General features: G+C 38.3%; 1 protein-coding gene across 2 annotated transcripts; it reads right to left on the bottom strand.

Annotated features, from left to right (window-relative positions):
- Positions 1–1,894: 1,894 nt before the first annotated feature.
- Positions 1,895–18,461, bottom strand: mapkapk5 (MAPK activated protein kinase 5). Of its 2 annotated transcripts, XM_053326161.1 has the most exons (15): positions 17,893–18,461; positions 17,658–17,765; positions 15,306–15,379; positions 11,347–11,422; positions 8,062–8,159; positions 7,842–7,950; positions 7,411–7,500; positions 6,822–6,917; positions 6,587–6,667; positions 6,311–6,498; positions 6,019–6,139; positions 5,042–5,172; positions 4,656–4,771; positions 3,797–3,901; positions 1,895–2,997 (listed from the first exon to the last, which is right to left on the bottom strand). In XM_053326161.1, the coding sequence occupies exons 2-15, from the start codon at positions 17,691–17,693 to the stop codon at positions 2,903–2,905; spliced, it is 1,416 nt and encodes a 471-aa protein (XP_053182136.1). In that variant the 5' UTR covers positions 17,694–17,765; positions 17,893–18,461; the 3' UTR covers positions 1,895–2,902. The 2 variants fall into 2 exon arrangements, with proteins under 2 accessions (XP_053182136.1, XP_053182137.1); XM_053326162.1 differs by having other exon boundaries at positions 17,658–18,461.
- Between the last annotated feature and the right edge of the window lie 4,401 nt (positions 18,462–22,862).

Below are 22,862 nucleotides of genomic sequence, written 5' to 3'. Positions count from 1 at the left end.
TGAAATGTGTATACAGGTGGGTCAGGCAGGCTTGAATGTCAGTGTGAGGACATCCTGCAGTAGAAACTACTCAGCAAGAGGACGCAGAGGAGGGAGGTAGCTCGATAGATTTTTTTTTTTATTAACACTGAGCCGAACTGAGCAGCTTAATGGTTTGTGAGCATGATTTAACGGATCCCTTGGGGGGGGGAGGGGGGTGGTTTCTATTGTGATTATCAATATCAAGATATATATATATATATATGTTCTGTTATCTGAGGGTGGGGGAAGAGATTAAAGGAAGCAGCTCTGATTCATTGATAGGCCTCCAAAAATACAAAGACAAAACAACACACTTTCTTCAGTCAGATACACACACACAGATAAATTAATTAGACACCCTCACACACACAGACCTGGTCAAAGTGAAACAAAACAGCAACAGTAGCTCTGCTGATTCTGCAGTAATGTACTTTTTTTTGTGCTCCAAAATGAAATTATCCAACATGAAACATAGACAGACGTGTTACAGGGTCATTTTAAGACATAAGAAAAGATTAATCTCTTCCAATTGTGGAATAAAATCTCAATTTTTCCACATTGAAAAAAGTAAATCACAGCCAGAAGGACAAATACTATAGTAATGATTCTGAGTTTCACCTTCATCTTGTAATTTATTCTAACAGACAAACAAGGCACGTTTGCTTTTAAAACTCTGCCATAAGGCCTTTTCAAATGTTTTTCATTGGGGTTTAAACAGTGGACTGTGAAGCAACATCTGGGTCAAGGTTTCTCACATTTTTCTATCCAACAAGATAGGAGGATTTCAGAGTCATGTCAGTACTGATTGCCTTTTCTAAAAGATAAAGAAAAAACAATAGGCCAAATCCCAGATAATAAAAACAGGCATACAAAAGGAATGGAAGGCATTTTTTTCTTTTCATGTCTGATTTAAATATTGTCACTGTCAAACATCTCCGAGCATCTGTTTTTAGCTTAGTAACAATTTTCTTATCCCATAACCGAATGCTTCATCCTTCAGTTTATCAAAAAAGAAAAAAAAAATCATTGAAATTGGAGTTTTCAGTGGAAAAGCCACAATATATTGCACCAGTGTTTTGCTAATCACTCTGAATAGACAGTTTCTCATTAAGGTCAAAGACACATGAAAATATGTGTACATGAATAAATCCATATAAAGCAAAGACTTCCTTAATGGAGAATTTCATAAACTTCAGAGGATTGTTTTTCTTTTAATTAAAGTACATGAATTAGAAATAATCAAAGATGCAATCGCAGCCATCTACGCACTGTATGAATCCCGTCTTTCAACCCCTCCCTTTGGAGAAATAATATCAGATATGACTAGAGCACATTTTACTCTGACTAATGACAATGATATGATATTAATAACAACTTAAAAAGGGGAGAGAAGGGCAGGAGCATTTGTTGGTATTTAAATGAAATGAAGCAAGAAAAGATCTGTTTTAGACAGCAATTACTGACATACTGATATGAACAATCACACCTCCATGTACATGTAAGCACTATGAACACATGATTAAATTATTGCCCTATTGCACAATCTGTAGCACAGCAAGTTTAATGACAGTGAAATCCTAACAGACCTGTTTATCTATCTTCCTACTGACGTCAACGGAATTGCACATTAAAAAATGTCAGGTGGTTTTGTGTTTCTTTTGGCTCAAGTAGAGAAAGAATTGAAATATTAGCTGAATTCAAGTAGATATATAACTCTAAATAGCTGAGATTCAGTCCATTTCACAGATCAACAATTTTAAATGAACTTAAGACCTTTTAAAATCACATTAGAAATGGGCAAACATATAAAAAGCAATTGCAAATATTTTGAAATAATTAACTTAAGTTTACTTGCCAGACAAAAACTTCTGAAGCCAATAAACTGCATCTTTACTTCACATGAGTTGAACAGCGAGTTTGTGAAACTACAGTACATGGATCTAACTTTTAACTTTGGAAACAGCAGTTAGACAAAGACATTTTAACTCAAGATCCACTTAGTAGCCTTTTTTCTTAACTTTCAACCATGTGCCATAGCCTGAGCACCATTGTGTCTTAGTTGAAAGCTTTAAAAAATAGCTTAGATTTTGAAATATATTTGTGGATTTATTGTACATGAGCCAGAAAAGAAAACAAGCTGTAGTGTTTATGCTTAAGGTCTGCTCAGATCTATTATGTGCGTCTCTTGTCAGCTTCAAGAAAGAGAGTTGTGACAAAATGAATGTTGGGCTGAACACTTTCTTTTACCTCCATATTCCACTCTTCCTTGACCTCCATACAACAAAAAGGCCAAGCTCGAGTTACACAACACACACACACACACACAAAAGATGAATATCATTTAAACGCAGACTGAGACTCAGAGAGTGTGTGGAGTCACAACGTAGACAGCTTCTCTCAACTTTAGAGCCCGCTGCCAGGCTACAGGAAAAGTATAAAATAATGAACTTGTTTAAATAAATAAAATCTTAGGATGGTTAAAAGAACAGAAAATCGAATAAAATGAACTATTGGAATAAAACGTGACATCGTGGACAAGCAGCTAATAAAAATTCCCTCCCAGAAAATAATTTCTTTCACTGATTTTTCATCTTATCTGTTATCTTTTTCTTATTTTCTTACTTTTTCTTTTTTTTTTTTTTTTTGCAAAAATGAAAATATAGGATTTTCCATGTTCTTTGCAAGTGTCCGTTTAAAAAAAATTATAGTACCAATGAGTCCTCTTTGAAATATATCTACAGCTGTACAATAGGTCTTTGCAAGTGAATTCATGAAAAAAAAAAATGAGCGCATCATTTTACATAAAAAAGCTTCTTTACAGATGTGGGTTAAAAAGGGTCATAATAAACAATATAAAAAGAAGATAGAAAGACGGTGTTCGCTAATGAGATTCTTGGAGATTCGTCTTCTCTTCGATGGCCTGTTTCACTATTTCGGCCAACTTCAAGCGGTCAACTTTATCGGAGAAGGCTCTTCCTGTAACGACAAAAGCTGGTGGTTCAGGAGCAAGTCATAAATAGGTTCATTTTCAACTTGTTCAGTTAGCTAATAGGGTTTCATCACAGAGACAGTAAATACAAGAAAACATATCATATAACTGATCATTACAGCTGCACTTTATGGTTCTTTTTTACTAATGATTATTCTTCTGATCGTTTGCTTGATTACTTGATTAAATCATTTGGTCTTTGAAATGACAAAAATTAAATAAAAAGAAGTTTGTACAATTGCCTCAAGTCCAAGGTAAAATATTCAAATTGCTTCTTTTGTACAACCGACTTTCTAAAACCTTCAAATATTCAGTTTATTATCTCTCTCATGTTTGACAAGCTTGAACAAAGTAATGTTTCACATTTTTTCTAAAATTACTAAAATAGTGAAAAATCAAAATAGGTGCTGTTAAATTTGTTTCACATTCAAAGGTCACTTTAAGTTTAAAGTTGTAATGTAACAATTGGTCATGTCTATTTATTTGTTGATATGTACAGTTTTTGTAACTACAACTTATATTTTTTGGTATTCAGACGGAGCAAAAATGTCTGATCATGTGGAGAGTCACTGTAGCTAAACAAATATATGAGGGAAAGAAAAATATCCGATGGTTAAATGATTAATTAAAAATGATGCTGCACCACTCTCTGTGGGTTTAAACTTCACCCATGAGTGCGTCATGTTTCTCTCTCTGGAAGCAAAACTGCTACTTTGCTTTTAACTATTTAAAACAAATAAATGAGATATAAAAAGGCATCTTTGAGCAATGGTGCTGAGCACTGACCGTCCCAGCTGAGCCCCTGCAGGCCGTCTCTCAGCAGTTTACAGTCCCTGTTGAACCTCCAGGCTTCATACATCACCACGTTCAGCTTCTCGTCCTCGTTCTCTCCTGAACAAAGATATCAACATCAGAAGCTTCTCTCTCTCTGAGTTGTTTTGTCTTGGCTACAGAACAACTTCACATGCATCCTTCACATAAAAGCTTAATTAGATTTCCAGCAATGTTTATTCATTATGCCCTTTTAAAACATCAGCAGCTTGCTCAGCAGTTTGAATGTCTCACATAGCTGTACAAATGTAGAGTCACAGCCAGTTATAATTTAAGGGATTGAATAAAATAGAATATCTCTCTTTTGACATCCATTTGGACCCCATCTTTTGATTATAATGTAAAAAAAAAAAAATTCCCCCTTTCTTTCTATCTCCCTTGCTCATTTTTACATGTGTTACTCCCTTTATCCCCTGGACAATATTTGGGTACGTAACATACACCATGGTAGAAAATTGTCTTCAGCTCACCAAAACATGAAAAAAATAAATTATATTAAAACATTATTAATAGCTGGTCATCTGTTTTGTGTGCACATTGGCAGTCTCTATGTTTTGATTTAATCTCTAACTGGCAAAAGGCTTGTTTGTTGAACAGAAATGTAAGAAAAGCATCTACTGAAGGCACATCATCCATAACACCAACATTAAAGAGAAATCCAAATGTATTCTGGTATGTAAGATATAAAGTATATAAGTGTGTGTGTGTTTGTGGTTCCTTCCTCAGTACAATCCTGCTTGCACATTTACTTTATTAATCTAGGCAGTTACATGTTTTTAAACATCAGTGTTGAAATCAGTGTTGGTTTACTGACCTGCTTGTGGTAGTATACACTGTGCAATGACATCTCGTAATTTTTCCAGCGCTACGTTGGAGTCCTCCCCTCCGTTCTCTGGATCATGAATGAAGAAACCATCACTGGGCTTGGGGCTGAAACATGGACACCAAAAACACACATTTCAGACCAAACTTTGACATTTTATCAAACAGCCCCCGCAAATCAACAAAAAAAAATGTTACAGACTACATGGGGATGAATGAGATACGATATGACTAGTAATTGAAGACACTGAGTAATACATTGCTGAAGGTAAGCTGATAGAAACATACTCGCCCTCGCTGAGCTACTTTTTTATATTTCTGTCACTTTCTCAAACATAATAGAGAAAATTACAAAAAAAAAACCAATTGCAATCATACCCTAGTAGTTTCCGCTTCCTGAGGATTGGGTTGTTGACAGAGTTTAGGGGCTTCAGGCTGACGTTCAAATCCTGAATCCTCATGTTAGCCAGCTGCTCTGCATGGGCCTGCTGGATACCTGCGACTACAGCCTGGGAGGCAGGAGGGGAAAGAATGAATGGGAGGTCAAAATACATTGCAATAAGTTTGCAGACTCGCTGTACAGCAGTGGCGTCATTTGTCAGTACATGAAAAACAGCGACATAATAATAATAACTTAATTTTGTACAGCGCCTTTCATGAAACCCAAGGTCGCTTCACAATAACAAGGAACACAGACAAAAACACACATTTAGCCGGCTAAAGCCTGCAGGAACAAGTGCCTTTTCAACAGTGATTTAAAAGAGCCCAGAGTTGGTGCTTGGCGAATTTTAGGAGGGAGCGAGTTCCACAGTGTAGGCGCTGCCACACCGAAGGCCCTGCTCCCAATGGTTTGCCTTCTGGTGCGGGGGATGGACAGGAGGCCCAAGTCGGCGGAGCGCAGGTCCCGTGAAGGGTGGTAAAGATGGAGGAGGTGTGTTAAGTACTGGTGTGCAACGGCATGAAGAGATTTATAGGTGAGGAGAAGAAGTTTAAAAGTGATGCGGAACTTAACAGGAAGCCAGTGTAGCTGGTATAGTGTGGGGGTGATGTGCTGCCAGGGTTTGGTTCGAGTGAGAACCCTGGCAGCTGAATTTTGGACATGTATGAGCCTGTCCAGTGTTTTATTGGGGACCCCATACAAGATGGCATTACAATAGTCCAGACGTGAGGTGATGAATGCATGTATGAGAGTCTCAGCAACTGAGTCAGAGAGTGAAGGACGGAGTCTGGAAATGTTCCTTAGGTGGAAGAAGGCGGATTTGATGACAGATTTAATGTGTGTGTCATATGAGAGTGTGGAGTCCAAAATAACACCCAGATTGGGAACCTCACATGTTGCACCTTTTACAACCCACCTTGTCCATCATCATTTGTGCGGAGGGCAGCACGTTGTCAAGAGCCTCGGTGCAGTTGAGCCAAGGGTGAGCCAAGACTCCCTCAATAGTCAGCCTCTCTTCTGGCTTCACTTTCAGCAGCCTGTAGGGATCAGACCAGGAAAGGAGGAAAGAAAATGAATGAGCAAGTGTGAGTGACAGGATGAATAGAAGAGAGGACTTGTCAGAGAAGACAACAAATAAGGGACGAGCTGGCAAAAGTGAGGACACAGCAAGATGTAGTGACCTACCCAGAGCAAAGAAACAGACTTACTTTCGTACAATGTCCTTCGCCATCTCAGAGATCTGACTCCACTCATCTTCAGGGAAGTCAAAGCTGCCCGTCATGATCTTCTTTCTCATGTCCTTCGGGATGGTGCGACTGTGGTGCTTGGAGTAGAATGGAGGATAGCCGCACAGCATTACATAGATGATCACACCGAGAGACCACAAGTCACAGCTCTGCAGAAAGACAGAAGGAAAAAAAAAAGACTTGAATCCAAAGTAGAGGAATAAGACCTGTTGTTAAGAAGCCAGGTCTGGGTCTCACCTTGTTATAGGTATAAGGAGTGGGTGAGGTAGGTATAATTCCAGACTTTTCCTTCTGGTGTCTTCTTTGAGCCTCAAGTACCTGAACAGAAACCATAAGAGAAGAAAAAAAGCATGAAAATGTTTGTTTGTTTTCATTATTTCTGCGTTTGCAGGAGGTTCCTGATTCACTAAGAAGCAACTGTGTGTGTACGTTTAACAAGTATGTTTGGATGAACTTTGGATTGGCTTTGTACCTGAGGTGCTACGTAGTAGGGAGTGAACTGAGGGGTCATCAAGTCTCCTTGATCAATTTTGGCAAAGCCAAAGTCACAGAGCTTCACAGGAGCGTCCTGCAGAAAAGACAGAATCATTAACGAAGAGCAAGCACAGAAACACATCTGAGCAGCTCCCTGGAAAACATTTCAGTTTGTCCTAGTCTCTGGCTTCACTGAGCATTACTAAAATAACTAATGTTCTTTGAGTTTCACCTGATAGAATTTCTAAAACGGCATACACTCAGTTTCCAGGGACATCATGGAAGGTGCTGCCAGAATAAGGATGGATTTCGATGTCTGGCATAGTAACTGCAAATTGGATATTTCCAAATCCTCTACTTATCTTTTTCTAACTCTGCAAGATGCAGCAAGGAAATGTTTTCCACTCTACAGTCATTTACCTAAAAGTAAAGTTTGGATTATTTTGTAGTATATACTATATGATTATGTGCACCATTAATTAGCACTGGTAGTAGTATTTATATTAATATACTATAAAAACATATAAATAGTGTAAGTTGCAGCATTTATGTGTGTTTTTACTCTGTAAACAACTTAAGCAACTTACCAGAGAGTTATCTTTGAAGAGCAGGTTTTCTGGCTTCAGGTCACGATGTGCAATATTTAGGGAGTGACAATGTTCCAGGGCTTGACTGATCTGCAGAGGGAGAGACATCAGACTGAGACACTGCTGCGTGTCAACTTGATTTGAGCTGGTGTGTCTGTTGCTTCTTTTGACCATGTGTCTCACTGATCAACTGCTGCGAGAGCTGCTTGATCCAAGCGGGGGGCTGCTAATGACACTGAGAGGCCACTAGACATGCTGTTAGCCGCAGGAAGAAAATGTTTCACACAAAGAATCACACAGACAGATGAAGTATGACATAAAGACCAGGGAGGGAAACCACAGCTGGACAAAGACTGACTGACTACAATTAAACATTTTGGGAGGAAAAACACACAGTGTGTGTTTCTCTGTAGATGAGCATCTTCACCTACCTGCATAGTGACCTGGCTGGCCATCTTTTCCGTAAAGTGCCTGTGCTGACTGATTCTGTGGAACAGCTCGCCACCCTCCATCATCTCCATGACGATCAGGAGCCTCGCTCTGCAACAAAAAATAAAGACGTCTGAATGATCAGAGGAAACAGCGAGAGAGAAAGAGATGGATGTGTGAGATTTTGCACAAACACACACACACACACACACAGCTCGTTACCTCGGGCTGGACTCATGCGGGAATTGGACACTGTTGGCATAAACCTCCAGGATTTGCACTATGTTTGGGTGGTTTGCACACATCATATGGAGTCGCACCTAGATGGTAGAGAAAATAATACTGTGTTTAATTCACTGAAACATGTTACATTTCATATCAAAAAAACAGGTAAACAGTTGACTGCAAAACACTTCTGGTAGAGTACAATCAATCTGTTCGTCCGGATAAAATGAGTTGTGTATGTGCACCTCTAAATATGAAACTCAAGCTGAAAACCAAACATTTCCATATGATCAAAGTACAGCAGAGATCACATACGGAGCATCTGGTGATTGGGAATTTGTTTTATCTCATTATGGGAGCCTGGATTGTCCAGTCTTATCAAGCAGGAAACTAACAAACATATTTTAATATAAAGAGTTTCTGCAATATGTGTGACATCTTCTATTGGTACGTGTAATTGATCAGAAAAAAGTGGACAAATGTCAAGTGGGTCAGAAATAATACTTAAATGTCTAACAGCTGACAAGTTTCTACGGAGACTTCGCTGCCTAAATGCCTAACTTTAAGTTAGTCTTTTGCTAACCTGAATGGGGACAAAATAATTAAATCGTGCAGCTCTTCTAGACTCTCCAAATCCATGGTTTATAGACACAATAGCAATGACTGAGTAGGCTACAAGACACAAGCACGTAGGCAGTGTGTTTATAATTATTCTTACTGCCAGAAGTGGGAGACAAAAGTCCGACACATCAGCTTTATTAATACACAGTATATTGGAACAGAAATTCAGTGCCCAATCCCCACACTTAGTACATTGTGTTTTGTTTAACAATTTGTGACATTTTATCAGTTCCCATAGAGGTGAAGTTCCTGCTTACCATTCATTTTCCATAATGATATTTACAGAAAAGGTCATGGCAGAGTCAGAGTGTGCTCTTTTTTAAAATGTATCTATTGATTTTATTCTATTTAATGAATTATATTATTCTTGATGCTTTGGCAATATTTTTCATCTGACATTCATGCCAATAAAGCTTATTGAACTGAAACTGAATGAGAGAGTGACAGTGTGAGTTGGAGAGAGAGAGACAGAGAGAGAGAGAGAGAGAGAGACCTGGAAACTCAAACTGGTTTGGTATCATAATACAGAATATGTGACATGATGACCACAACAGAAATAGGTTTTTACCTTTATTCAGTCTATTACAATAAGACTCATTATGATCTTAATATGAAAAAAACTGACTGTGCAACTCCACCAACAATAAGTAGCTAATGATGCGATGATGAAAATAATGCAGAGGAAATAGCAGGACAGACAAACACAGTGCTTCTTAGTGCCTGGAGGCAGATGTTACCTTTGTGAACAGAACTCATTATCACGCACCAACACAAAGAAAACACAAAGCTCTGTACACAACCTCTCTGGGCTCCATCATCAAGTTGCATTTCTTCTCATAGCACTGCTACACTGACAACACCCAGCTGTTCCTGTCCTTCTCCCCCAGAGGATAACACAGTCCCAGCACGCATCTCGGCCTGTCTAGCCGACATCTCTGCTTAGACGACAGATTGGCACCTCCAGCTGAATCTGTCCGAAACTGAGCTTCTTGTCTTGCCCAAGAGTTGAGCTGTTCATCATAATTTCACTGCACAGAGCGGTTCATCCCTACTATCATCATCCAAGTCTGCAAAATAATCTTGGGGTGACACTGGATGATCAGCCAACCTTCACCGAACCCATCACAGCAGCCCCCAGGTCATTCAGATTTACTTTGTATGACATCAGGAGGACTTGGTCGTACCCGTCTGAACAAGCGCTGGTCATCTCATGACCTGACTACCGCAACTCAATCCTGGCTTGCTTCCAAGGAAACAAATGGGATGTCACCCTTCTGCATTAAGTTACTCATCAGGCTGTATGTTCGCTCCACTCTGCAAATGAATGACATCTGGTAATACCATCACTGCCTGGTACAAAAATCATTCTCCAGACTCTTCTCATTTGTGGTCCTGCAATAGTGGAACGAGCTACAGAGCATTAAAGAAACGTCCGAAAACTTGGCACTTACTCAACACTTGAGAGCCTTAACTTTTTTAGCATTTGTTGATTGTTGCTTATGGTATTTATTTAGAGACTTTCTACTTCCTGTTGTTCATTACTGTTACTATTGAAACTAGAAATACAGCATCACAGTTGTATGACTGCCAACAATCAATGTTGCAGTTTGCATCTATATCTGTTCAGACTCATAATATTTGCAGTGAAGACAAATTGTATTTTAATTGTACTTTACTTGTGTTCGCTTGACCAATAAAACTGATTCTGATTGGACAAAAAGTTGTTGCCATGTCAGCAGGCGATGCTTCAAATATGGATGTTGCTGCAAAGAAGCTACGAATTCTAAAACATGGACGCTTCACACACATTTTCAACCTGAGAGCACAGAAGATCTAACACCCAAGATTAGTGTCAACGACTCAGTATCTGAACAAATGTCAAATATGGTCACAATCTCCCCTTCTGTTCCTGAGTTATGGTGTTGAATAACAGCCAAAAAAGTGTTTCTGTAGAACATTATGTCGTCACAGTGAAGCTGACCTTTAACCTTTTGGATATAAAATGTCACCACTTCATCATTTTATTCTATTAGACATTTGTGTCAAACTTTGTAATAATTAGCATACAAATGAGTTAAAACTGATGACGTGTTTTGTGAGGTCATCACTTTGACCTTTGAACACCAAAATCTAGTCGTGTCATGCGTGATCCACGTGGACCTTTGAGTCAAATTTAAGAAAATTCCCTCAAGACGTTCCTGAGATATTATATTCATGAGAATGGACAACACGAAATCCCTGTTGCCAACACAAGCATAATACATTTTTTTAAAAAGCCAAATGTCTCGGTTTGGATCAAATCTGCCAAATTATTCATTTTTCATTATTTTGATAATCTGTGTTTATTCTGCCTGTCAACTATCACTGTTCAGTCTGTACTGCTTGTTTTAACTGCATGTCTCAGTGTGTAACTACTGTATGAGCTGCTTGATCAAAACAGAAGGCTGCTGGTGACATGAAGAGGCTGCGAGACAGTGTTTGCCACAAGAAGACAACATTACACGCTTACAAAAACACAGAGGCACAAGATTGACAAGTAAAGGAAAAACAGGAATTAGTTAAGACTCATAAGAGAAGAGAGACAGACAGAACAAAACATACTGATACAGCTAAAGATAACAAAGAGGCATTAATCAAAACCACAGCAGTGTTTTCTCTTACCTCATTTCTAGCCTTGGGGCGATCAATGAGGATCTTCAGTGCCAGGCGTTCCTGAGTTGACTTCTTCACACAAACTCTAGACAAGAAGAAAACAGGAGTCAACAAACATCTCAGTCAACCTGATAACTGAGTCATGTACAGGTGATTGTGTATGCAGCGAGTCAGGCAAGGGAGATCCATCAGTCTGGAGGGAACTTTCTTTATTTCAAAGGTTTCTGTTACCAAATAGCTGTTTCTTATTGATGTTGAGCTTAAGTTACGAATACATTTTTTGTTTGTGATCTTGTCCGTATGATAAAGCAACACGATCAATATCAAGTCAAGTGGATTTTATTTATGTAGCCCAAAACCACACATTTATCACAGGGAACATCTCTGCTCAATAAAATGCCAGACAGTCTCAAGTTTTTACAAATAGAAAAACACAGCTGGTATCAATATTCATTCAGTGTATAGCCTGATAATGTTTGGTAGCCTAAAATCCAGTGTGTGTATTCTGCTTTTCCCTTCATTGATATGTAGTCTCACACATGTAGATCATCCTTTAATTCTCTACCCGAGAGGTCGATTCATGGTCAATCCGAGCTGGTTCTTACTACACGTTGTCATGACCGTGTTGGAAATGTTTGTATAGTGGTTCTGAATGGCCTCACTCAAAGATGGAGTGAAAAGCCAACTGTTAGAGAGGGGAGGGGCAAGGGGGAGATGCAATACTGATTAAATTCAAAGATAAAGGCGCATTTCTTCAGAAAGTGACTCCTAGACGGTCCTAGTGTTGCACTCATTTGTTCACGTGAAAAGATACATAAATATTTTTGAGGAATATATTTAATAGAAGAGCTAAAGAGGGAAACATTCTTTTCTCACCACTGACAGCTGAACAACCGCTGTGTAAAGCAGATGTAAACATTAGCTTATCTGTGTTACAGAAATGGCTTTGCACAGCCCCCTCTTACCCACCAACCGGGGGTTTTAATGGGCATTTCCACCATCCAACAAAACTGTCAGCAGGAGTATACAACCACCAAGTCTGCAAAAGTCATCTTATTCCACAATGGCTGTGTTAGTACTATGTTTGTGTTATGTCTTCATTGCAACTATATGATGTTTACACTGAGAGAAATATAAAAAACCAAGACTTCTTGTTGTTATGGCTGGAGATATTCCTGCGAGTATAAACAATGTTTAGCTGCACAGTGTAAATTTCTAATTCATTCACTGTAATCAGCTTTTAGATTTAGATAGATGAATTTATTAATCAACCGAAGTCACATTTCTATGTACCTAATAATGGTTTCCTGGTTATATCACACTTGTGTCCTTCTTAAAGTCTCTGTATTTGCTGTGAAATTACATTTGACCTGATATGAAAAGAGACAAGAAATCAGCCTAGTTTATTTTGTCAACATCACTTTGTTATGGAAAATCTGAATCTAGCAAGACATCAAGAGTCTGACACCCTCCATCCCCCCCCCCTCCTCCTCTAAGCAGCGAGGACCTAAATATCACTTAAAACCACAACCTCTGGCCGTTGTAACTCAGATTACACTATTAAAGCATTACTGCGAGAAAACATTCTGCTTCGGCCAAAGTTCACTTACTGGGAAGCAATGCCGACCTAATGAATCACAGAGTTCGACGGGTGGGGGTGGGGGGGGGCTGCTTGAGTGAAGGACATGAATGTGTTATGAGAGAGAGAGAGAGAGAGAGAAAGAGAGAGAGGCGAGTCAGGGTAATAACAGTCAGAAATACAGCAGCACTGTTCGGTAAAAGGCTGCATGAATCACAGTGAAAAACAGCAGGAGGAAGTCAAGGAACGTGGTGAGTTAGAGGTGGCTGAGGAGCAAAAAGTACAGCATGAATCACAAGAGTTTAAAAGTGAGTTTAATGGAGAACTGATGAGTCAATTTCTGAGCATTCTTATGTCTTGAAGGCGAAACTACACACAAAATCGGAAATCACAGGTTACTCTCCTCCTCTGATTCCTGACAGACGAGGGCTTAGAGGTGCAGAATCAGGGACAGACATTGATATATTACAGTCATTATCTAGTCATAGTCAGCAGGGCATCCAGACCTACAAAGGAAACCACATGCAGTAATAAAAACCAGACTGTTTAAATACCCCCTGTATCCCTATAATATTTCGCAATATCAGAATAAATTTAAGTCATTCCTTTAAAGAAACCTAAACCACTGATAGCTGTCGGGGGGCAAAGAGGTTGTTGAGAGTGTTGTTTAGATACAAGATGGGAAGAAAAATACTAATGAACAGACAGTTTGGGAGAAAAGCTATTCATCACTGTCATTGTGTAAGTATGACAAATACTCTGAGCAAGAGACAGTTACTGGTATTAACAGAGCTTGAGTCATTCTGAAGCGCAATACGGGATGACTTAATTAAGATTTTCTCTCTTTTTGTGAAAGAGAAAAGTCCCTGCCAGACGATGACTTCAGTCTACAGCTAGAACGATTAGTCGATTAATCGGCGCATCAATAAACTAACAATCATTTAGTTGTTTTTTAATTCAAAAATGGAGGCGGGTTAATGCTGGAGGAAATTCTAAGAAACATTTTTCACTTTTTTTTGACATTTTATAAATAACACAATTAATAGATCATTCAAATAATCATTAGTTACAGCCCTGAGTCTGTTCTCAACCACACGAATCAATATAGTTTCATAATGAGGTACATTTAAAAAGCTCAAAATTCATTGCTGCTTATCGTAAGTCTTTGAGAAACGTGTGCTCTCCTGTGGTATATTACTCCCTGTGTGGGTTAGAGGGTGGGGAAGATTAGAGGAAGTGCACGGATAAAGAAAAAAAACGGTTGAGATTTGGTTTTATCATTGATCCCTCGTGCATCCACAAGTCTCCACTATTCGATCTCAGTGCAGCTTCTGAGAGGACGGTTAGTTGTGTTGCACATTTACCAGCGTGGACTTAATGCTGACAAAGACAAGGAATTAGCTCTAAAAACAGAACTTGGTTGCATGTGTTCATTTGTAAAAAAAGAAGACTATTAAAAACAGGTTGAGATGCTTTCATTCAAGGTGGGATAAAGGGGGTGAATGCATTAAGATTCTGCGGCTACTATACGCAGTGCGCTGAGCCAAAATCACTGACAGCAAAAATAGTGCCTAACATCTTCATACGAAGCCCTGAGTGGTGATGATGTGGAAGCTGAGTGACTCTGTTAACCACCAGCCGAGTGACAGGTGCCTGGTCCTTTCACATGTGTTAGGGTGTCAAAGTTAAAGTAAAACAGAGCTGGTGAGTTGGTCCCACAGTAAACATGATCTTTTTTTAATTTATTTTTTAATATTTACTGTGCGGAGAGTGGAGATAAGTTTCAGTCTCTAGTTGAGCCTGTGTTTAGAGGAACCATAAGACTGGATAGAAGTAGTAGAAGTAGTAGTAGAATTATTGTCATTATATTGAGGGTCAGACAACAACATAACGATATGTAAATAGCACTCCCTGAGTCGTAAAAACATTTAGGACAATTAAAAACAATTTAAGACATAAATAAAACCTTAGTAAGCAAACAACTTAACCAGCAGGTTACCAGGACAATTTGAAACCAAGTAGAAGGGGAATGAAGTAGCGGAAACCATCAGAAACATGTTAATATTGAGAGTTCATTCAACAGGCCAGATAGCAAATATGCTGACATCATGCTTAAATCCAGCAGCTGTTGTACCAAAATTGAGTCTTCCACCTTCAATTTCACACACGCTTAAGGAGCATTATAAACGGGGGTGTAGTGAGGCAGTACGAGGGGGCTGGATAATAAACTGTGTCAACGTTTACTACATAACATCTTTCTCTATAATCCTCTCGTATGACCTCAGAAAACTCTGACTCATGACATTGATGTGACACAGCACAGGCTGCAAGATAACTGGGAAATCAGACCGTGGATAAAAGGGACTTATTATCTCTGTCACACACTCACCTGACGGGTCCACTGATGCCGGCTCCCAGCTTCTGGGTCCAGTTTATGCTGTACTCGTCGAGAATGGATGTCTCCTGTCAAGGAGAGAGATGACGACACCAAGTAAATCAAATGTTTAAAAAGACAGACACTTACAAAATCATGTTATGTATGACTGGAATATTTCTCATAGTCTATGTCATGCAGTACAATTAACAGCTCACTGCCACCACATTGATCACATCCAATTCAACAAAATGAGACAGAAAAAAAAGAAAAAAAATGCAGGAACACACAATCATTATCAATGCCAAAAATATCACTTGAAACAGCTGTGTATCATAAAATAGGCTTTTCAGATGATTTGTATTCATAAAGCACAATACTTATTATTCTATTGACACAGATGGCAGATTTTTTTTATTGAGGATGAGTGCCATATATGCATTTTTCGGCATAGCATTAGTACTGCATTATGTAATAGCAATCTTATCACCTGTCTATTTTCATGATTACGCTAATACTTAAAGATTATCTTTGGGGGAAAAAAGAGAGCTTGGCTGTTATGAAAAACATAAAACATCTGGGTAAATGTTATCTAGCGCTGCTAATAGATGGGTTTAAAAAAGAAGGATAGGATGTCATGCCAGAAGCAATTAGGGTATCGTAGGGTAAAATTACTTTTCTTTTTATCTTTGACGAATCTTTTTATTGATAATGGGTGTCACAAAGCTGAAAGATGCAAAGGTAACAGATTGAGAGCCACATTTTTAACACAAGACGAGATTAAAACAACGATTCCTGAGATGCAATCAGGCTAGAAACTAAAGTTCACTGGCTGTTGATGTGGTTTGGTCCGATTCTCACACCGTAGCCTATTCTGGTGAAGGTTAATCTACAGCACAGGTTACCGTGGTAACCTGTCACCTATCCTGGTTAAACAAATGTGCCAGCATCATGATACCGGAGAGCCTGAGTTAAGTGCAAAGTTAACGAGCAAACCCAGTAGTCATTGTCCACCTTAATGGCCCCAGTGGACACCCAGTGTGTGGTCTTAGTTTTCTGTTCCTGCCCCCGGTCAACCCAGCACATTCTGATCCAGCTGTTAAAGCAGGGCCACTTGAGATCACATTTTACTGCTGACATAGTTGCCTGGCCAGTGACACATAGAGAGGAGCCGGCCAAGAACACATCCCGGTGCCAAAGTGAGAGGAAATGTAGTGAGTTACTGCATATGTGGACACTGAGTGAGGATTAGCGGAGGGAAATTGAGAACTATACAATTGAACTAAACCTTGATCCTCTCAGCTGGATAAGAAATACAGATCCAAGATTTAAAAGGATAAGTTCACAATTTTTCAAGTCTGTCTCAAAACAACAGTCAGGCATCTATCTATACTGTATGAACACTGAAAGAGGTTTTCCTCACTCTAATCATTCCTCCTGTTCATATTGGCTATTAAAAGATCCCCTTCAAATGTGCTGTCAATGTAAGCGATGGGGGCCAAACTCCACAGTGTGTCCACACAGTTATTTAGTGCACAAAGTGTATTTAAAAGTTTATCTGAAGCTTAAATGAGGGTTACACTTTTGAACAGAAGGAGGTCTGTGGATTTCAGAATGATTACGACAAGAAAAAACCTATTTCAATGTTCACTGGGAGCACCTGACTATTGTTTTAAGACAGACTGCAAACCCATCCTTTAAAGTGATGTTTAATAAGGGGGAAACTTCCTACAAAGTTCATTAAATTAATCTTCCCTGTGCCCTTAAAAGGGCTGGTTCACAGTTTTTCATTAACAAAACAATAGTCAGGTGCCCAAATTCACGTAATGATTCCTCCTGTTCATATTGACCATTAGAAGATCCCTTCATAATGCATTTAAAATGTTAGTGATCAGGGACAAAAATGTATATGAAAGTTTATAAGATGCTAATATGAAGCTCCGGCAGTCCAAATTAGTCAAATCAAGTAGATGTCTTTCAACATTACAGCCTTTTATAGTGCCAGTGTCCCTCTTTTTGTTATTAAACTTCCACCACTGCTCAACAGGGAAACCGGAGGGAATTTAATGCTAAAAAGACTGTAAATGTGGCAAATATCCTCTTTATATGACTAATTCAGACTGCTGAAGCCTCACATAAACTTCAGATTAAACATTTAAATTAATTTTTGCACAAAATGACTGGATTTTGGCTCACATCACTTACATTAAAAGCACATTTTAAAAGTCAGTATGAACAGGAGGAATGATTACAGCGAGGAAAACCTGTATCTGTGTTTAAATAGGCACCTGACTGTTATTTCAAGACAGACTCATGTTAAACCTTTCCTGAACTATTACACTGTAATTTCTATTTCATTAATCTTACCTTGATGAATTTGTCTGCGTTGTTATCCTCCGACATGGTGTGGATGAATGAAGTCTTTCGTCAATCTCAAGACAGTTGGCAGTGGAAACAAAGGGTTTTATCTTTGACCTTTAACAACAACAACAACAAAAAGAGTGTCGGTCTTGTAACCCCTGGGCTGCACCGAGGATTGTTATATTACTACAGATGAAGGGACAAGGCCATTGGGGTAAAATAATAATAGTCGACCACCGACCAGCCTCCTGAAGCCGCCCAGCTCGGCTCACAACCCCGGGGTCCCACTCGCTCTTCCAGTCGTCTTGTTTTCACGGTAGCGACCATGTAGAGTGCCAAACTCCGAGCAAGGCGACCAGAAAAAAGCCGAAGACAAGTAATCCAATGTGGACTGGCAGAAAAAAGTGTATTTTTAGCAACAAGGGCTGCTGTTAGCTCGCGTTGCTAGCAAGTAAGCCGATGCCACTTCATCACCACAGTCAGGGAAGATATTTAAACGACGATGAGTAATGATTATGTTGACTCAAAGTACTATCTGAAAACCACCGGTACTGTCCTGGATGAGAGCGGTGTTGATCGAGCACACCGTGTTCCCAAAAAAACCTGAAAGCTATTATTATGTCGTCGAGGAGGCGAAGCTAGCTCAGGCGGTGGTTATAGTTAGTTTTATAGCTTTACGGACCGAAACTAATATTAACATTTCTTCCACAAGACAGTATGATAAAAACCGGCGCTCGTACGGAAAAAACACCAGTGTGACAGTAGTGGAAAGGGTTAAAGTAAAGTGTTTTCAGAGGAGATACACGCATCTATTTTGCTAATCCCGTAGCATCTTGTCAGGACCGTCGGTGTACGCAGTAGTAGTCCGTGTAGACCGCCTGATGGAAAAACACCCACACGTTTTGCACATACTGACTTTTTTTTTTTTTTTAATCTGTGTGTGCACCGTGTGCACTTTGTTTTCTGTAAATGAGTATCTATTTTTAATACACACGTGTTAGTCCCGAGGTTGTTATAGTTTAACTAAAAGCTAAAGCTGAGTTTTAGTCAACTGACATAAAATATATCCCATACCTTACTATAATAAAATAATAATAAATAACGAAAAACTAAAACTAATACTGAAACTAATAAAACTAAACATTTTTTAACAATAAAAACCACGTCTAAACGCAGTCTAGAAACTGACTTAAAATAGACTGAATTTAAACGAATTTAAAACAGAATTAAAAACTAATGAAAAATACAAAATTATAATAACTCTTGCCAGATTCAACATGGATTCAAGGGTTCACATAAATGGGCTGTTTGTCTCTTTTTTGTATTGCAGATTCCCAGCAGGAGGAGTTGGGTCGTCGTTAGTTGCACACCTGCCCCACCCCCCCCCCCCCCCCCCCCACACACACACACACACTTACTCTCTCTTAATTTAATTTATGTTATTTTATTGTTATAATACTTTGTCTGTACATTGTGTGTGTGGAGGTTTGCATAACATTACTATATTTATACAAACAGACATGAATGCAGTTTTAAAGAAAAATGACTCTGAAGTAGTCTTGTTGATTTATATAGTTAAATATTTTTATTTAAGTTGAGAAACAGTTGTCCAGCCATACACACTCAGGTAAAAATTGGCTAGTCATAAGCCTGAGAAAACAGAAGTGACTTATCTCAGGTCATCTAATTTGTACCAGAGAGAAGGAGCAAAGTAACTAACAGCTCCATATAAGGATCTGGATCTTATTCAGGGTACAGTCAGATGACAACCACCAGATGACCTGAGGGTTCTGGTTGGACTGTAGTCAGTGAGCAGGTCAATAATGTACTGGGGAGCCAAACCATTAAGTGCTTTATAGACTATTAGTCGACTTTTGAAGTTTATTCTGTGCTGTACTTGGAGCTCTTGCAGATTTAAGAAATGTTGTACTATGTTTGGATTTGTATGTTTGTGAAAGGAATCCAGCTACTGCATTCTGAATGAGCTGCAGCCCTCTACAGCTGAGCTATTCACCTATTTCTTATTTCTCTAGAACATATCTCTGTTTGTATTTAGTTGCAGTTTCTTTCACACACCTGCACAATTCTGGTGATGGAAAGTAATCATTTACTCAAGTACTGTACTTAAGTGGGCCTACGATCATGATTTGCAACATCACAACTAGTTTGGAGCCAATACTGGTCTAATATTCAACTTACAGAAGTGTGATGTGGAAACCTGAAGTGCGCAAACACTTCACCTTGTGTTTGCGCACTACACCTTGTGGTGCAACCTGGACACATCATCAGTGATGACCCCGGAGTCATTAGGTGTTTCGGGTCTTAGCATCATACACCCTCACCCGGACGACCCAGCCGGGGGTGATCAGCCCCCGACTTGTGTCCAGGTAGCACACTTTTTTGTGCAACAATCATATCAGACACACAATATTGTTCCAAACAATAGTCAGTATGTTCTAATACATGTCTGGAAGGGATCTTTAAGTATTTTGATTATGCTATTTGATACTTCAAGTCCACTGCATTTCAGAGGGAAATATTAATTTTTACTCTACTACATCAATTTTACAGCTTTAGTTACTTTTTGGATTAGATTTTTACATAACATAATGATGATCTTATCAATTACACTGCATTGCTGAAGATTAAACCAGTGGTGTGTAGTTATGTCTCCTTGTTATGTTTTAAGTTGTTCCACCAAAGAAACATTTCCCCTTAAATGGTCTCAAATAAATAGGCCTAAAGCAGTTAAACTCTCCAATCACAAAACCACAAATATAAAAAATGTTCTGACAAATAAATCCAAATGTATGTTGCAGAAAAATCTTTTCCCTTCTTTTATCATCTGTCGACCCCTCAGGTTTATCTTGTCAAATACTTTTACTTTAGTATTTTAAGTATATTTAGCTGGTAATACTTCTTTAATTTGTACTTAAATAGGATTTTAAATACAGGACTTTTACATATTAAGTATTTCTACAATATTGATACTTTTTTTTTTACAATGTGGTATTGCTACTTTCACTTAAATAAAGGATCCGATGCTTCTTCCACTGCACAATTCAATGCTGCAGCCCTGCAGTAAATGAGATCTTTGTGATTTTTGTCGACATTGCAATATGGTAATTATGGTAATTTTAAGCCGTAGTCAGTGATGGCAGCAATGTATTAGGCTTCTTTATACTGAGACTAAATATGTGCGTATTAACTGGTCCCATTTTAATCCCATGAGTGTTTGTCAAATATTTCTGGTAGAAGTTTTTCTGTAGGTCCCATTTATATGTGATATGATAATTATGAATGCACAGATTCATGTTTTCAGCAGAAAATAAACTGTTATAGGTTGCTGGAGTTTGGGGAGGATTTGGGAAGGAAGGTAAAATGATCAATGACCCTACATACTCTCCATGACTACTTTAATCAAATGCCATTGGAAATACATTTTAGATTCACTATATGTAAAATAGACAGAAGCCCAAACCCTAACCCTTCCACTAAGCCATTAGATTTGTGAACAGGTACAGAAAAAGAAATGGTCAGTTTATCTTATGTGTAGACTGATAAACACACCTGCACCTGCGACACTTTTGACACTTTTGACACTTTTGACACTTCTGACATAATATGTGCTTTTGGACAGTTACAGACCAACCACTGTCATTAATCCTTGTGTATTTTAACTCTTTCATGCATTGTTATATCTTTATTTTTAGATCTTTTTGTGTGTAAATGAATTTTTATATGTATACATGTTTGCAAACTCTCGAGCCTCAAATTGCCACTTGAGGGACAATGCATTTTGGAGTGAACTGAACTGCATCATAAAAATGTGACTGACTGTCCTAATCAAGTATACAGCTAATAATGGTTCTGGGGATGGGGAAACTGGTAAAGTTATTACAATGTCATTAAATGTAGCTTTTGGGAAATTAGAAAAGGGACAACGAACATAATGAGAGAGAAATGGGAAATTTTAGGTTTCGTAGATTTGCTTGTATTTGCAGTTATCAGCTTAACCACAAGTTGAGCTTGATGTGAATAGGTTATTTAAATTATAATCATGATTTAAAGTGTTGTTTTATTGTTGTTTTATAATACTGGTCAAGTTTTGAAATTTTACTGGAAATAGAAAATAAAATTTGGTTCCAGGAAATCTGAAAAGGGACAATTAAAATGTTGGGAACAAAAATGTGAAATCTTACGGTACTTTATTTGCAAAAATCAAGTCCTTTACTAAAGTACAATTTTGAGTTAGTTGTACTTTACTAGAGTATTTCCATTTGATGCTACTTTATACTTTCACTGCACTACACTTTGAGGCAAAAATGATACTTTCTACTACACTACATTTATTTGATAGCTTTGGTTACTTTTAAGATTAAATTTGACAAAATGAATAATACAACAAGCTTTTAAAATCAAAACATAGTTAAAGATGAATCCAGTGGTTTACAAACTTTTTCGTTTTTTGACTATCTTGTAAAAGCAATGTGTAGTTGGGGTCACATTTTATATTTGTGACTTGTTAAAAGCTCCACCAAATACTGATTTTTTCCCCCTTCTTAACTTGGTTTAATTTCAATAAATATTTATATGATACCATTTTGCACGAAAAAATCAGAGATAATTTCCAAAACCTGAGAACACTTTTTGTGTATCAGAGCGTATTTTACCCTAAGCAGCTACAACAGTAAGATGCATAAGTATTAACAATTTAATGATGACATACAATAATATATTAGGGACGAAATTAGGGCTAGGCTGGTTTCCTTAATGATACATTTTCATGCAGGATTTTGCTTGTAATGGCGTTTTTTCTTTACATTGCTGTATCAGTACTTTACTTAAGTAGAGGATCTGAGTGCTTCTTCCTCCACTGCCTTTCTAATATCTGTCAGTCACTAACATGCTCACGCAGTAGGTGTGTAGCAGTGTGCCTCTCTGCATGTAGTGTGTTCGCCGGCTCACGTGGATGCCACAAAACAGCCATTGAGGATTCGTGGACTTCCTGAAAATAGTGCCATGTTGTAGGTGCAATTCTTTTAAACAAATAATACTATATATATTACTTTAGCACTCTATATTAAATATTACCATATGTATCTTTTTTTAGCAGGTTTATGGTTGCCAGAGAATATATTGCAGTAATATTTGGTTGGATGTTACGTGCTGTTACGCCTTTCATATATCCCTCCGCGGTTTTTTGTCCCC

The sequence above is a fragment of the Scomber japonicus genome, chromosome 9 (genome assembly GCF_027409825.1).
Source record: "Scomber japonicus isolate fScoJap1 chromosome 9, fScoJap1.pri, whole genome shotgun sequence".
NCBI lineage: Eukaryota > Metazoa > Chordata > Actinopteri > Scombriformes > Scombridae > Scomber > Scomber japonicus.
This window is presented reverse-complemented; position numbering and strand designations above follow the sequence as displayed.

Coding starts and splice junctions, on each gene's coding strand:
- mapkapk5 (XM_053326162.1), bottom strand. CDS start 17,693: ATGTCGGAGGATAACAACGCAGACAAATTCATCAAG. Junction 15,380..17,657: donor ACGCAGACAAATTCATCAAG/GTAAGATTAATG, acceptor TCTCCTTGACAG/GAGACATCCATTCTCGACGA. Junction 4,772..5,041: donor AGGAAGCGGAAACTACTAGG/GTATGATTGCAA, acceptor TCCATGTTTCAG/CCCCAAGCCCAGTGATGGTT.